The 18064-nt window shown below is 34.3% G+C and overlaps 1 protein-coding gene and 1 pseudogene across 1 annotated transcript; both read left to right on the top strand.

Annotated features, from left to right (window-relative positions):
- Positions 1 to 3544: 3544 nt before the first annotated feature.
- Positions 3545 to 5714, top strand: LOC107017680. Its single transcript, XM_015217899.1, has 5 exons — positions 3545 to 3617; positions 3725 to 3803; positions 3855 to 4348; positions 4453 to 4586; positions 5523 to 5714. The coding sequence occupies exons 1-5, from the start codon at positions 3545 to 3547 to the stop codon at positions 5712 to 5714; spliced, it is 972 nt and encodes a 323-aa protein (XP_015073385.1).
- Positions 5715 to 12010: 6296 nt separating this feature from the next.
- Positions 12011 to 18064, top strand: part of LOC107017674 — a 14042-nt pseudogene continuing 7988 nt past the window's right edge.

Genomic DNA, 18064 nt, shown 5'->3' with positions numbered 1-18064 from the left:
TATGAAAAGGAGCCTGTTGCCATTCTAGATAGAGAAATTCGCAAGTTGAGGTCAAAGGAGATTGCATCCATCAAGGTCCAATGGAAGAATCGACCAGTTGAAGAGGCCACTTGGGAGAAGGAGGCTGATATGCAAGAAAGATACCCACACTTGTTTACAGATTCAGGTACTCCTTTTCGCCCTTGCTTTTCTCCTTGTGATCGTTCGAGGACGAACGATGGGTAAATTGGTATCTTTGTAATGACCTGTTTAGTCGTTTTGAGCTGCAGATTTTATTTCTGAAAAAACTGGCTGAGACGACGGAAACNGTGAGTCGACGGAACCCACGACGGACCGTTATGGGCAAGACGGGCCGTCGAGGGGGTCTCGTTCCAAAACACTTAGAATTCTGAAATTTGGGTACTGAAATCGAATCTATGAACTTCGTGACGACATGGCAGGATGGACCGTCGTGGACACGACGGACCGTCACAGACCCTTTAGTGGAATTGAGTCTCTGAACTCTGTGACGGAGCAGCAGGACGGACCGTCGCAGGCGCGACGGGCCGTCACAGACTGCGTAATCCCAGGCTGGGTCGGATTTCTGTTAGTAATTTAAGGGGCGTTTTGGACTATTCCTGCTTTAATTATAAAGTTAGTGGGTTAATGTTAATAAGTCTAATTACTTGGGGGTTAAAAGAGGTAACCTTGAGTTAATTAGTGGGTTATTATTGCCATCTTTTATACTTAATTATATGCTAATTAGGGTAAAAGAAAGAGGGTTTGAATAAGAAAAAGAAAAAGAACAGAAAGAGAGGGAGAACGAGTAGAGAGAGAGAGAAACGAAGAGGACAACAAGACTTTGGGGAATTTGCTTGCTTGATCACGAATCTTCGGTGGAGGTAGGTTATGGTTTATGCTATTCGTAGTAAACTCTTAATAGCGAATGATATGTATTGGGTAGTATTGTAAACCCTTCTATATGCTTAATTGTGTGTATGCATGATGTGATTTTGTATATAATTGTGATAAAATAAGCATGATGAAGCTATTGAATCCCAAATCTTGAAAAACCCTAATCTACTTTGTTAATGAGATTGATGATGCCTTGGTATAAAAGAAGGCTTGATGAACTAAAGTAATGAGATTGATGATGCCTTGGTATAAAAGAAGGCTTGATGAACTAAAGTAATGGGGTTGATGATGCCTTGGTATAAAAGAAGGATTGATGAATTAATAGAATGAGATTAGTGGAGCGGGTGTCACGAACCGACACGTAGTATTAGGGGGACCGGGTGTCACGAACCGACACGTAGAATTAGGGGAGCGGGTGTCACGAACCGACACGTAGAATTAGGGGGACCGGGTGTCACGAACCGACACGTAGAATTAGGGGACCGGGTGTCACGAACCGACACGTAGAATTAGGGGATCGGGTGTCACGAACCGACACGTAGAATTAGGGGATCGGGTGTCACGAACCGACACGTAGAATTAGGGGATCGGGTGTCACGAACCGACACGTAGAATTAGGGGATCGGGTGTCACGAACCGACACGTAGAATTAGGGGATCGGGTGTCACGAACCGACACGTAGAATTAGGGGATCGGGTGTCACGAACCGACACGTAGAATTAGGGGATCGGGTGTCACGAACCGACACGTAGAATTAGGGGATCGGGTGTCACGAACCGACACGTAGAATTAGGGGATCGGGTGTCACGAACCGACACGTAGATTTAGGGGACCGGGTGTCACGAACCGACACGTAGAATTAGGGGATCGGGTGTCACGAACCGACACGTAGAATTAGGGGGACCGGGTGTCACGAACCGACACGTAGAATTAGGGGATCGGGTGTCACGAACCGACACGTAGAATTAGGGGATCGGGTGTCACGAACCGACACGTAGAATTAGGGGATCGGAGTGTCACGTACCGACACATAGTAGTAGGGGAGCGGAGTGTCACGTACCGACACAAGAGGAATAAAGATAAAGAATCTTGAAAGATGTTAATATACTCAATCTAATGAACCTAATTCCCAAAAGAGTATGGTATTGAGGCTTGAGTCCTCATGTGTGAACTTGGCGGTGTTTATTAATGATTATAGAACTTGTTGTTGCTACACGTTGAGTATTGTAGTTGATTTATGATATTATCTGATATATACTGTTTTCTATTTTGAGTTGGCCGATGATATCTACTCAGTACCCGTGTTTTGTACTGACCCCTACTTGTATTTGTTTTCTTTGTTATTTGTGGAGTGCAGCAAACGTACCGTCGTCTTCAACTCAACCGCAACTCTAGCCAGTCTTCATTACACCGGATTTCAGGGTGAGCTAATGCTTCTAGCTTGGACTGGATCTTCTTCCTCATGTCTTGATGCCTTGAAGTTCCGGCATGGACTAGCTTTTGTTTATTTTAGCTTCTTAGAATACTCTTAGTTTAGTAATTTGATCATAGATGTTCTTGTGGTGATGACTTCCAGATTTTGGGGAATAATAGATGTTGAATTTTAGAAGTTATTGAATTGGTTATTATTAATGAGTTTAAGTCTTCCGCATTATTTTCTGTTGATACTAAATTGAAATGTTAGGGTTTAGATTGGTTGGTTCGCTCACATAGGAGGGTAAGTGTGGGTGCCAGTCGCGGCTCGGTTTTGGGTCGTGACACAGAAGTGGCAGACGCGGCAAAAGCCTTGGCCAATGGCGTACCTTCGAAGGTTGTTATTATTCTACATAAATATTATGTCCAATAGTCATAACTTCAATTTTTTAACTTGAAAAACATCTCAAGAACTCTTCCAAAGGCTGAGCAAAAGAAGTGAAGAAGCATTCCAAAGATCAACTCAAATCAGAAAGAGTTGAAAGCTTAGTTGTCTTAAGAGTATATCTTTTAAACGTATATTGTGAAACTGTTCCTAAATATAAGAGACTCAGATCTTTTGGTGTGTTGAAAAGTCTAAGTTAGTTGAGTCCAACTGATTTAGTGGGCAACCTTGTGTATTGCTTAGTCAAATCGTATATCATCCGGAGCGTGGTGATTTAGTAGGCAACCTGCGTGTTGCTTAGTGTAATCCTATGTTGTCTAGTGGTGATAGCTTAGTGGGCAGAGTTAAATCTGCTTAGGCTCTTCAAGCAATATAGTTATTGCTTGGTTGTGAGATTAATAGCTTTTGGTCACGTTGCTGTAATCGGGTTTTACTTTTGCTTGTGAAGATTAGTGAAAACGGTTGAAAATCCTGTGTGACAGGTATTGATTTTACTCCTTTGAGCAAGAAGGTTTCCACATAAATTGTCTGTGTTTTTTTCTGTTGTTACTTACTCTTCGTTCTTACTTCGACTGTGTCAAGGGAACTGGTCCGTTGACTCGTAGTGGACAAACGCATTCTAACAATTGGTATCAGAGCAGGTACTCTCTAGCTGGTTAACACCAAGAGAGTGGTTCCTGCATCAGAATAGTTGCTCCACTTAACCTAGAAGACGGGCAATCCTCAACTCGAACGCCGCTTTTCAATGGCAAGTTCTATAGCTAGTGGAAAACAAGAATGCATGATTATATAATGGTTGAGGATAGTGAGTTATGGGACATTATATTGGATGAGCCTTTTATTCCAACTTCTGAAGTAAAGGACGGTAAGATAACTAGAGTTTTTCCAAAGACTCGTCAACAATATAGCGAAGCGAAAAGAAAGAAGATTGAGAAATGCTACAAGGCTAAGAAGCTGTTGTTTGTGGTATAGGTGCTGAAGAATATCTGTCGATGAATCAGCAAAGGAGATCTGGGATTGTCTTAGGAATTCACATGAAAATACTGAGCAGGTGAAGGAATCAAAGGTGGACATGCTCACTTCTCAAATATGAAAATTTCAGAATGAAGGAAGGGAAACTATTCATGACATGTATACTAAAACTTTCCATCATAACAAATGAGCTACGAAGTCTTGGAGAGCCAATCAGTACTAGAAAGCAAGTTAGAAAAGTTCTTCGAATTATTTCTAAGTCATTGGAAAGCAAAGTAGATGTTGTCGCTGAAGCCAAGGATCTGAAAGTTCTGACGATGGATGCTCTTATTGGAAATCTCAAGAAACATGAAATGAATAGAAGTCAAGACCTCTCAAAGGAGGCCAAGAAAGACAAGTCTCTAGTACTTAAATTTAATCCTGGAGAAGCGTCTAGTGAAGAAGATGATATGACCTATCTTACCAAGAGATTTCAGAAGATCATAAGGAAAAACAGAGGGTTTAGAAAAGAAGGGAACCCTGCTCGAGCTGCAACTGCTAGTGACTCCTGTCACAAATGTGGAAAGTTTGGGTACTTTATAAGAGAATGTCCGATGCTCAAAGCTGAAATAAGGAGTATCAAAGGTCAGGAGGTGAAAAGGACAAACGAAGCGACCTGGTACCTAACAAAAGTTCCAGAAAAGTTGTAGTTGACTACGTAGTGAAAAAATCTCTTGCTACATGGGAAGACTCTTCAAGCGAGTCAGGAGATTCAGATTGTCCCGAAGATACATCAATGTTGGTGATTCAAGACGAGGCTAACGTATTCAATGGGATGTTTGCTTTTATGGCTAAGTCAGATGAGGACGATCATGAAGATAAGGTAACTCTTTTTGACTTTAAGCAAAACTTAAATATGTACACTATTAAAACATTCAGAAGGTTAACAAATGTCTTGATCAACTCTGTTATAGAGTTAACTATTGAATAGTGCTCTATGAACAGTAGTCTTGATGTTTTAAAGGAAGAAAGGGAAGTGATGGTAGTTCAGAGTCTGTTCTTGAGGAACAAGTGATGGTTCTAGAATCTGATATACTGGAACTTAAGGAACATCAGGATTTTATGTTGAGAAATCTGGTAAAAGGAAGGGGAAAGCTACTAATTTGCAGGCAGAGTTAGAAAACAATTAAAACACGGCTGAAACCAGACTTGCCTTAGCCCTGGAAAGAAATGATCAGATGGAGAGGGACCTGATCCATCTTAAGGAGGAACTTTAACTATCCTTAAAATGGACTAGCTCCACAAAATTGCTATCTAGTGTTACAAGTCAAAGCAACTATAACAAAAGGGGGTTAGGAATTCTGAACATTACTCCTCCTTATAATCCCCCACAGCAAATATGTATTTATCTCAGACAATTTAATTGTCTTCACTATGGTCGAAACGGCCATTTGAAAGGAGATTGTGATTCCTGGAAAGCTTCACAAGAAAAATCATATGTCTATTCTAAGTAGAAAAGTACTTAGCTAAGAGGACCAGGTCCTACTGGCAAAAAGCCTAGACAAAAAACTACTAAAAATAGAGGACCTGCTCCAGTTCATAGGGGATCCAACTTGAAGAAGACAAATTTGCCACACTGGGCAAAAAACACTCTCATTAAACCTTTGTCAGCTTATTGGGAACTAGATTGAAGTGGATTCCCAAATCTAACAACTAATGTTGTTGCATATGAGTGAAAGAAGCAGCAACACGTGTTGGTACATGGACAGTGTTGCTCAAAGCACATGATTGGAAATACCAAAAACTTCCTTTCACTCAGAAACTTCAAGGAGGAGGTGTCTATTTTGGCAATGGAAAAAACGGGTATATTCTTGGTGTTGGAAAAGTTGGCAAATCTCTTGAAGATTCCATTGAAAATGTGTACTATGTAAGTGTGTTAAAGCACAATATTCTTATTGTCTCCCAGATCTATGATAAGGGAAATGAAGTCAAGTTTTTGTCAGACAAATGACTTATTACCTGTTTGTCCACAAAAAGGGTGATTTTGATGGCCAGAAAAAGGAAAAACATGTATGTGGAAGAACTAGAAACAACTCATGGAGACGATCTAACATGCCTAAGTATTCAAAGTGAAAGTGCTGACTTGTGTCACAAGAGACTAGGTCATGTGAAATCTTCTCTACTGAAAAAAATTGGTTCCTAGGGACCTGGTCCGTTGTCTGCCAAAGCTGAAATCCAATGACAGTAAAGTGTGATGCATGTGTCAAAAGAAAAAAAACTAGATCTTTATTTAAATCAAAGAAGGAGGTCAGTTCTTCAAGGATTCTTGAGTTAATACATATGTACTTGTGTGGACCAGTGAAGATACAGAGTCGAAGCGGGAAGAAGTTCATCTTGGTGGTTGTGGATGACTACTCAAGATTCACGTGGACTATGTTTCTCAAGTCAAAGTTAGAGACTGCTGATATGAATGACGATGATAATTTGCTAGAGCTATTCAAATTCCAGATTTATGAAGCGAGTAGGAATGAAGCTGAGGTGAATCTAGAATTCGATGTTATTAATCTTAGTCCATCTGAGGAGCTGAAAGAGGACGATCAGCCTACTATGAGACCTAATCCTTTTAATGATACAAGCCAAGAGGAAACTCATCCTCCTGCTGCAGATGATGATTCTGAAGATGAAGAAGAACAGATGGATCAACCACAGTCTCTGGGCTGTAGATCTGTATGAATGCATAGTTCATCTCACCCCCTTGAAAATCTCATCTCTCCTCTAAATTCTAGGATACAAACCAGGTCAAAAACAAGGAATTTGGTCGCATTCTCAGCATTCATCTCTACTATGGAGCCTAAAAATGTGAAAGAAGCCCTGATAGATGTTGATTGGGTAATCTCTATGCAAGATGAATTGCATTAATTTAAGTGAAGCAATGTGTAGTACATGGTCCCAAGACCTGCTAATGGAACCATTATTGGGACCAAATGGTGTTCAGAAATAAGCTGGATGAAAGTGGGGCTATCACTAGAAACAAATCCAGACTGGTAGTTCAAGGGTATAATCAGGAAGAAGGTATACACTGTGACGAGAATTTTGCTCCTGTTGCTAGAATGAAGGCTATCAGAATCCTCATAGCATTTGCACCTTTCATGGGGTTCAAATTGTTCTAGATGGAAATTAAAAGTGTCTTTCTGAATGGTGATCTAAAGGAAGAAGTATATGTTAAACAGCCACCTGGATTTGAGGATGCAAATTTGCAAAATCATGTGTTCGAACTCAACAAGGTTGTGTATGAGTTGAAGTAGGAACCTAGATCCTGGTGTGAGAGGTTGTCAATTTTTTTTTTGAAGAATGGCTTAAGGAGGGTGAAAATTGATAAGACATTGTTTTTGATGAAAAGAGATCAGGAACTGCTCATCATTCAGGTGTATGTGGATGATATCATTTTTGGAGAAACCTCTGAACATCTGTGTGAAGAATTTGCTACTCTCATGGGAAACGAATTCGAGATGAGTATTATGTCCAATAGCCATAACTTCAATTTTTGCAACTTGAAAAACATCTCAAGAATTCTTGCAAAGGCTGAGCAAAAGAAGTGAAGAAGCATTCCAAAGATCAACTCAAATCAGAAAGAGCTGGAAGCTTAGTTGTCTTAGGAGTATTTCTTTTGAACATATATTGTGAATTTGTTCCTAGATATATAAAGGACTCAGATCTTTTGGTGTGTTGAAAAGTCTAAGTTAGTTGAGTCGAGCTGATTTAGTAAGCAACCTTGTCTGTTGCTTAGTCAAATCATATGTCATCCGGAGCGTGGTGATTTAGTAGGCAACATGTGTGTTGCTTAGTTGAATCCTAAGTTGTCTAGTGGTGATAGCTTAGTGGGCAGAGTTAAATCTGTTTAGCCTCTTCAAGCAATATAGTTATTGCATGGTTGTGAGATTAATAGCTTTTTTTCACGTTGCTGTAATCGAGTTTCACTTTTGATTGTGAAGATTAGTGAAAACTGTTGAAAATCCTGTGTGACAAGTCGTGGTTTTACTCCCTTGAGCTAGGAGGTTTCCATGTAAACTGCTTGTGTTGTTTTCTATTGTTACTTACTTTTCGTTCTTATTTCGAGTGTGTCAAGGGAACTGATCCGTTGACTGGTAGTGGATGAACTCACTTTAACAAAACCATTCCAAAACAGGAAAGGATATGGACGGCTGGATCAATCCCAACATCTTTGCTGTAATGACGTGGCTTCATCTCACAACCATAAGGAAAAGGTCGCAGGTCTGCCCCTACCAAAATCACTATACAAGAGCAGGATGAGATAGAGGAACGAGATGTTGGCTCGCTTTCCGTCTATCGACGTGTCTTCTCTGTGAACTCGCCATCGCGTGATGGGCGTGAGGCACGTTTGGGTTCATTCACGCGTTACTTCTTTTAAGCGTGAAGAGCGTCGTGACATCGTCGTGTAATTAGCTTTGAACTTTGGAATGTTAACTTTGTTTGTTGGGATCGTTTGGAGAAGTCTCTTGATTTCTTTATTGATGGTTTCCGGGTTGGGTCAAAGAGAACGGGCTGGGTATTTTGGATTTTGAAAAAGATGGTCTACTGGTGTTCAGTGAAAAGGAAATGGGAGTAGGCTAATTGAATTGAATATGTCCCAACACTAGCCACTTGAATTGCAATTATAATCAAGGAGAATCAAAAAGTTAGCCAAATTGAGATTAATTTAAAGAATTTGACTAAAATTTATATAAGACAATTTAATTAGTTGATTAATGCGCTTCCAGAATAAAATAAACGACTTAATTATAAATTAGTTGATTCAAAATATAAACTACTATGTAACTAAACTAATTAGCAAGATATTTAAATAAAATAAAATATTTTTCAAACAATTTTTGAAATGTTTATAAAATATATTAATTATCTAGAAAACTATATAAAACACATATATTACTTAAAAATTATAAAAATGATAACATTAATTAAAGTAACTTTAAAAATATTTTGTATTTTATAAAAACTAATTATTTCTAATCGTTTGGAATTTGGGAAGCTCGAGAATTAAGAGTCAAAATTTAGTGTCAACAAGGTATTTTCCAGATATGGTTGGAAAGACCTGGGAATAATCTTTCCAATTCTGCCAAGTTGCATGATTCAGTGTTTGTATAAGCGAGTTATGTCTTTCAGAAATTGGGTTGTTGGATAAAGAAAGTCCAATCCGAATTTGGGAAGGACAAATTCGTGTTTTCATTACCTAATTATATTAATTCATTTTTAGGAATTAATTGAGGTAAAACAATATTTTGTTCAGTCTAGAAAGATTTAGAATTCACGGTAGGTCTTGGAGAAAGGAGAAAAGAGGAGAAATCAAGAAATTTCCAAGAACATTCAATCTTTGCATGTAAAATTCATCGGGGGTGATCCCTAAATAGGTAAGTGATATCACATAGCTTTGGGTTAGTTCACCCACGCGCCAATCATGCTTCAATTTAGAGAATTGCAAGTCTTTGAATGTTAAGAAAGTGAATTCTTGAAGAACATTGTTGAAAATTTCATTGAGTACTTGATGGTTGTGTTGTAGTTTCTTCATAATTTGATTCATGTTTTCGGGTGTATTTTCGAGTTAAAAATATTATATGTTGAGGATACTATTATCCGTGGTGATGTACCTATGTTTTTAGTTGATTCCAACACTCTAAGGTACATCTAGACATCATGAATAAACATGAGATCATGAACCTCGTATCCATAATCTAATTCAAGAAAAGTTAGGATCAAAGTCAAGAGAAGTTAAGAGTCAAGTACAGAAGTTAAAAAGCAAGTCAAAGTAAAGTTTATAAAGTTCTCAAGAGTCTTTGACAATGTTTTAACTTTATTTTAAAGACTCCAGTTTCAAGTTAAGTAAAGAGTTGAGTTCATTTTTCAAAATTTTATAAGGGAACTAAGTATTTCCTAAGAAGTTTGTAAATATTTTCATATTTAAACAAGAATGGAAACTGAGATTTCTAAAAGAGTGTCATTGAGCTAGTTTTTCAGTATAGAGGAAACTATGAATTTCAAGAGAATTTTTAAGTTAAGTTTGAGCAATTATCTCAAAGCAGAGAAGAAGTTATTTTAAATATATATGAGCTAAGTATATTTTGGAGGTAGTATTGAGCATTGATATGTGAACGCGAGTTTATAATAACTCAAGATACCATAAACCATATTGTCATCATGGACAGAGAAAGGATCATATTTTTTAGATGATTCCTTAGTTATTTTTAGCATAGACTAGTGGATCCTCTTAGTTAGTTGAGGTTCTATATCGATGGCAAGCTATAGAAAAGTCCTTGGCAACGTGAGGTAGAACATTGTACCATCAGTTAAGCTCATAGTGATGGTTGTCGGCTAGAAAATCTCCCACAGAAGTTATTGTATTTTGATATACATCACGTTATTGTACTTTACATACATTCAGTGTTTACATCCCTACTTTATTCAAATAGGGCGAAACATCGTGGTGACTCAAAAAATCAATTAAGTTAATTTTGAAAGATCTTTAATAATAAACAAATTTTAAAGAAGTCCCCACCTAATTTTAGGAAAAAACTAGAAAATCATTAAGTGATCTACGAAATCATTAGTTCTAGGTAAGGGGTTCAAGTGATCCCGAAGGGAAGGTGTTAAGCACCCTTTGAAATCCACAAATGTGGGTCCCGACTAAAATTATTTTTTCAAATTGAGGAGAAAATAAAACTATAAACAAGTATATTAGACATGCAATATACACATATATTAAAATAAAATAATAATAAGCAACAGCCTAATTTGTCTATCGTCAATATATACAAAATAATACATAATGAATATATATCGAATAACTTTATTGGAAAGCGGCTCCGTGTACATGTAAAGACACTTAGTAAAAGTGTTAGTACTAAATAAGTATGAATAAAAATAAATAAAATAAATAATAACTTCAAAATAAAAATTCATTTTATTGAATGGGAGGTCTTGGAAATTCCGGTAATTTCTTTATCGGCCAATTTAAATAAATAAGATGTATAAACTTAAACTAAATTTTCGTCTTTTACAATGTGAAGGCCTCCAAAACCAACGTAGAGATTTTTTTATCGGCCAAATTTAACAAGTATATAATATAAACTTAACTAAATTTTCCCTCTTTTACAATGTGGAGGACTCCAAAAGAGAGATTTTTTCATTGGCCAATTTAAATAAATAAGAAATATAAACTTAAACTAAATTTTCATCTTTTACAATGTGGAGGCTTACAAAATCGTCGGAGAGATTTTTTCAGTGGCCAAATTAAACAAGTATATAATAAAAATCTTAACTAAATTTTTCGTCTTTTACAATGTGGATGCCTCCAAAATCGACGGAGAGATTTTTGCATTGGCCAATTTAAATAAATAAGGTATATAAACTTAAACTAAATTTTCGTCTTTTAAAATGGGAATGTCTCCAAAACCGATGAAGAGATTTTCTCATTGGCCAAATTTGATAAATATAATATAAACTTAAATTAAATTTCCGTTTTTTAAAGTGGAAAAACCTCCAAAACCGACGAAGAAATTTTCTCATTGGTCATCTGAATATTTTTCTAGCACAGTATTATACCAAACTAACTAAAGGACAATATAATAAGCAATATACAACCATCAAATTATAACAACATATCCAAATAATAATAATGCAAATAACAACCACCAAATAATCAATATTTTAACAAAACAATAATAATTAGATAGTGATAACATAGCTACAAGATTTCTGTACATATGTGAACTATGGGAAATAAATAAATTAACAAACTTAATAAATGCATCAAAAGAATAGCAGCAACCATTTAAAAAGTATATCACTCATAAATATTAATAAAAAATAGAATAAAATCAAAGGGTTAAACCTACATTTTTACCAACATTTGCAAATAAAAAGAGTGACCAATAGTGGCCATAAAATAAACAAAATAATCAAATTCAACTCAACATTCACAAACAGAGACAAAATATTACCCCAAAAAATAAAATGAAATAGACATAAGTAGAGTTACCAAACAGTAGCATCGTGAAGGCCTCCTCTCGTGGGTTTATTGGGTCTGCGAAATTGTCGTAGTTCCTGGAATGGTGGAGATCCATGTCGCCGAATATCGCTAAAGAATCTACAACATAAAAGCAAGAATAATCGTGAAAAGAAAAGAGAGGCAGTGTTGGGTTCGGTTTTTTGCTTCGGTTCATCGGAGTTTGAAGCTCCTCCACGAAAATGACATTTTATGGCGGTTGTTTCGCCGAAAATAATGGAGAGTGAACAATGCGGTCTGATTGTTGCCTGAAAAGAAAGAAAGCGAAAGGGGGGAGGGGTTTTTTGGAGTGGTGACTGCTGGTTGTTGCGGGCTATTTCAGTTCAATCTTGGGGTTGTTTCCGGTGACTCTTTCACCGGGAAAAGGATTAAAAGGAAGGGGTTTTGGTGGCTGTTTGTCGGAAAAGTGATTGGGGTTTGGGTTTTGACTTGATCGGTAAAAATGGAGTGCGAAGATGGTTGTTTGGGTGGCGTTTTGTAGGTGGCTTTGGTTGGAATAAAGAAGAGTGAAGTAGATGGTTGTAGCATTAAAAATAATGAAAAATGAGGGGGTATTTGGGTGGTCGTTTGCTGGATTCCGGTAGAGCTTTCGCCGACAAAATATGGAAGTTCAAAGAATTCCCTAAAACTAAGAAATCTGAAAATTATCCCCTAAAAAAACCTATTCGCGCCCTCATTTTGACCTAATTAATAACTTAAATAGAAAAACAATTATGAAATAGGTCCAAATGGTGGCTTAGCATTGTGATCTAAAATTATATGAATAGAATTCAAAAATTATTTTCTTATTTGAATAAAGTTTTTAGACTGTGATAAATATCAATATAAATATTAATAAATGTAACAAATAAATAAATATTAAAAAAATATAATGAATGTAACTAATGACGTGTAAAAAATACAATTTTAAAATTTAACTAATAAAATATCCTAAATTTTGATAAATAAAGATAGTTATTGATAAACTTATTCAAAATTATTAAAAAATCATTTTGAGCTATTAAATAAACAAAATTTAAAAGTTACGAATTATGAAAATGTTAGGTCAAAATTAGGTGTCAACATTCAGAGTCATGTTGTATTTTTTTATATACACAGAGATGTCATCATTTATTGAAATATGTTTTTCTTTGTATTGCGTCTGCTTTAAACGGCTTTATAATGAAATGAGTCTAGTTCAGTTCAGTATTCATGAGTTAAGAAGAGCTAGATAAGTGTTTCTTTCAGAACCTCTGTCAAGCCTATGTTTGTTAGTATTTCAACTCGCATACTCGTACATTCAATGTACTGATGCCAATTAGTTTGCATCGTCTTATGATGCAGACGCATGTAACCAGGATCAGCATCCAACGCCTCGTTAATCCAGCTTGAGGACTCTTCTTTGCTCTCCGGAGGACTCCTTTTATTTTGCTTTCAGTATTAGGATGGTTAGGGATATTGTCCAAACAGCCCACTTTAAACTAGAGGCTTCGTAGATAGACAGTTAGTAGTTCAGTAGTCTTTACATTATCATTTATATGTTAAAGACTTGAGTTGTCATTTTGGCCAAGTTGAATATTTGATTCTTTTAACATTCCAAGTTTCATTATTAATTTATTTAAGTGCATTGCATTTCATCATTGTAATAATTATTAGAGTTTTCCACTGAGTTAAGTAAGTTAGACCAAGGTTCGTTTGTTTAGGGTTCAACAATGGTCTTCGACTGCCAGCCACGTCCAGGGTGTAGGCTCGAGGCGTGACAATAAACTCTTAGATTTTTTTGAAGATCATGATCTCGAATGTTTCTCAAATTCATGGAATATTCATAGGTCAAATCTAAATCATCATAGTTCGAGAAATATGCCTCTAACGGCCCTCAAACCTAGATAAATCTTAGGAGAGTAGAATCAAGAAATCTATAGAATTGTATCCGTTATCTTAATCAATAAAGTTATGCTTCTACTTATTTTATTGTGATCGCAATTTATTTTCTGTCAATTTATATTAAGTGTGCATGAAATTTGTAATTTTTTTGTATGAAGTATATTTTCAAGGGTAATTTCGATATGGTAGAGGTTGATGAAAGTACATGGGATATACCAAGTTATATTTTAGAGTCTAAATTGATGTCACCTGATCCAGGTAGATTAGCGGGAAGATTAAAACTGGAAGAGGTTTGGTGATGTGAAGTTCAAAAGGTCAAAAATTACTTGCAGTGAATATCGTCAAGTTGGACACAACAGAAAGACATGCTCAAATTATCATGTGCAAAAAAAATATTGTTGTTTTTACTTCTTGTTACACATCTTTTTATGTTGTTTTATTCATTAGACACAAATTTTATTGTATGGAATGCATTTGGTATCATTAACATTGATAAATTCTGGTTTGTGAAAATTGTCCAACTATGAATAACATTTAACACACTTTATATCAAGGTGAACCACGGTATACAAGTATTATTCAAATTTCATACATAGTACATAGTGCATACAAAATTCATACTATATGGATCAACTATTTAAGACATATCTACAGGTACAATGAATCCCCATTCATTAAAATCATTGAACCCATTGTATTACAGTGATATGAAATATGTATATTTGAAGTGTCCTGCAATTATAAATATAAATTGTGATATGTGTCGAACAAAAAACTCTAACAAATTTAAAATCAATTCATACAAAATTCATATAAATACTAAATACAATAAATCATACATCAATTCACATCTCTTCCATATATATAAAAGTACACATGACATACGTAATTCATACATATGGAGAAATTATTTTTAACATATTTTGGTACATGAATGTTCTGTTAAACCAGTTCATACAAAGTCAAAATATATTTCATACAATATGCATACAAGTTCATACATAGTTTATACAAAAGTTAATATATATGGATCAAAAAGTTTATGATATTTGTCATACTAGAAAGATAAGAAATCAAAAGTATGATGTCATGTTCATAAACATAGTAACCAAACTTCATAGATAGTTCATACATAATAATCAAACTTCATACATAGTAACCAAATTTCATACAATATGCATACATAGTTCATAGATAGTTTATACAAAGTTAATATATATGGATCAAAAAATGTATGATATTTGTCATACTAGAAAGATAAGAAATCAAAAGTGTGATGTCATGTTCATAAACATAGTAACCAAACTTCATATATAGTTCATCCAAAGTAAGGGTAATATTGATAATTATATAAACCAATCTGTAATTCATGTTAAGAAGAAAAAACTGGAAAAAAACATAAATTGTTCAATAGTTAAAAAAACATGTAGTCCAAAAAAATGTAAAGGGTGCAATGAATTTTTATAATTTCTTTTCCGTGGTCTTGGAGTAGGATAATTAGTGGTGTTGAGAACTTGTTCTTTTGGTGTGCGACATCCACCATACTTGCTAGCAACTGGACCCATAACTTCACTGTTACTTATTGCGCCCACTTCATTCTTTGATTTTGTATATTGTTGAATCGTGTTATGGAAGAGTAATTGTGAATCTTGAATTTTGGATGTTGGAAAAGAAAGTGCTCTGACCGTGTATAAGCTGTGAGGCGTGAGGTGTGAGGTTTGATAGGTGAGGTGATGAGTGAGGCATGTTGGGGAAGAACTGCTATTGATCGTTTACAGGCTGTGATGGGGGTGAGTTAGTATTGGATAACGGTAAAGTAGGAAGGTGATAAAATCAAATCTCTAAAATTTAATTTTTTTTTCAAAAAGGTAACTGTACTATTAATATTAATTTAGTATTTATTTTAAAAAAGGTAACTGTAAACTATTAAAGTTATAATCTGTTTAAAAATTAAAGAGTTTGTTTAAAAAAGGTAACTGTAAAAATAATAAAAATATTACTTAGTATTTAAATTAGCTTATAATTTATTTTTAATTGAATATATTTTTAATTGATATGCTATAACTCAAAAATAATCAGCTATAAGTAATTATTTATAAAAAGTATGTTTATAACTCGATATCTAGAGTCTTAAATGTGTATAGGGTGTTATTTTTATATCATATTATAGTGAGAACATTGGTTCACCTTCAAACCTTTCTATTAACTAGTTCAACTAATCATGATATGCATGGGAGGCTCAACGTAATTGGGGGCCTAATGCAAAATTTCAATTCGCGGTCTAAAATATAAATATAATTCATATACGTATTTATTTAAAAAATTACCCTATTAAGATGAAAATTATTAGTACTTAATATTATTTTTCGTTTCATTTAAGATTTTATCAACTCATCATTGAAAAACATCTTTAAGTGAAACAATTATTATTTGTATTGTTAATATAATGATACAAGTAATAAGTTGATAAATATGTAATATTAAATAAAGATACGAGTTAGAACCAGAATTTGACTCAAAAAGTTGATGACTTGGTATACCTTATATACTTAGAGTAATGCTTGAAATTAAAATCTAAAAATAAAATAAAAAAGAATTTGTAATTCACTTTGTAACATTTTTCACTGTCAATTCTCATTTTTAACAAAGTAAAAAAGATGTTAAATGGATAAAATCATTTATCTTTTTAAAATATTATACTTTTTATCATAAATAATTAATTTTTCTATAAAAATATTAACACATAATTTATTTTTGACAAAAATTTGAGGCCTAAGACAAAGGCCTTATTTTTTAGTGCATAGAGTCGGCCCTGATGCTATGTCTAAACATGAAAAGCAGATTAACTTTCAAAAGTAGAAATAATACACAAGAAGTATTTGAATATACAGGGGGGAAAACGCTTAGGTACTGGAGACCAAATGATCTTGAAGAGAACTCACACAAAGAACAATGAATACAAAAAAAGACATGAAGTAATACAATTTAGCTATATACAGATCAATTCAAAATGGGTAAGACGATTTACAATCAAAGAATTTTATAGCAAAAGCTTAGAGCTTAAATTTAAGTCAACTAAAACAACGATGTAAGGGGTCGTCTCAAATTAAGACACTGAGAACTCGAAGGGCAGAAACATACTACAATGAATAATGCCCTATCAAAAAGCAAAGGCGAAAAGAGTNAAGACATGGAGTAAGATAATTGAGCTATATACGGATCGATTTAAAATGAGTATAACGATTTACAATCGAAGAATTATATAGCCAAAAACTTAGAGCTTAAATTTAAGTCAACTAAAACGACGATGTAAGAGGTCTCTAATTAAGACATTGAGAACTCAAAGGGCAAAAACATACTACAATGAATAATGCCCTATCAAAAAGCAAAGGCGAAATGAGTATTGTAAAGGAAAGAGTGTTACCTTGACAAATGAGTTGAGAACAGCGATTTTCACACCTCAAAATCTCAATACGAACAGTAAGCCGAAAATTCTCAGGCAGAATCAAAGTAGTGAACTTCTTTGAACTTCGAATTAGAGAATCACCTTAACATTTCTTGAGTGTAAAATGAGTATTATTCACTTATTATTTTCTTTTTAAAAACGATATTGTAAGTATATAAGGATTTCAAAGCACCCAAATAATTATTCTTTTAATAATTAATCGACCTTTAATATTATTGATTTGTTATAAATGATTAAGTAAAGTAAATTAACGTTCATGAGTGATTTGTAAATCAATATTTTTTTTATTGTATGTGTTTATAAGTATTCAAAATTGATGAGATTATAGTACGTTTTAAAAACGTTTTTTGCATAACATAAAAAAATAAAATGCTTAATTATGATAAAAGATTTTACGCATAAAAAATTATTCTTATTAAATTAATTAAAAAAATTAAAAATGATATGATCATTATTTTAGTTAAATGAGTTTAATGAATTAAATTAATCTATTATTAAAAAATATTTTAATGACATGTCATGCCAACTTAGAGAGTGATGTTTTTGAAGTGCAAGTATATTTGAAGAAAAATACTGATAGTTGAGTGATATTTTGATCCTAAATGAAACATAAATGATATTTAAAAGACAATTCGCTCAACTTGGTTGACCATTTAGGGAATTGACTCGGTCATAGGATATGGCTATTGCCTTTAGAATTGGTCTTAGAGTTGGGCTTGTTGTGCAGATTGAAAAGTGGGTTCAGGGAAATTCGTTTTGGACCCAATTTTCTTTGAAAGACTGATCCAAGATAATGGGCAAGAGATGTCCATACATGAATTTGGAAAATGACTTAATGAAATTGCACATTTTGCCAAAGAAAATTAAGAAGTTAGGGAAATTGAGTTTAATCTGTGATTCGGCTAAAACTATATATATATATATATGTATATATATATATATATATGTATATATA

Source organism: Solanum pennellii, chromosome 1 (genome assembly GCF_001406875.1).
Source record: "Solanum pennellii chromosome 1, SPENNV200".
Taxonomy (NCBI): Eukaryota; Viridiplantae; Streptophyta; class Magnoliopsida; order Solanales; family Solanaceae; genus Solanum; species Solanum pennellii.
Note: the sequence above shows the minus strand (reverse complement) of the source record. Positions and strands in the feature narration are given on the sequence as shown.

Excerpts from the sequence above, each read along its gene's own strand:
- LOC107017680 (XM_015217899.1), top strand. The coding sequence starts at position 3,545 with ATGGTTGAGGATAGTGAGTTATGGGACATTATATTGGATGAGCCTTTT. Across the intron at positions 3,618-3,724 it reads AACTTCTGAAGTAAAGGACG|GTGCTGAAGAATATCTGTCG; the intron begins GTAAGATAACTA and ends TTTGTGGTATAG. Across the intron at positions 4,587-5,522 it reads AGGACGATCATGAAGATAAG|AAACTTCAAGGAGGAGGTGT; the intron begins GTAACTCTTTTT and ends CCTTTCACTCAG.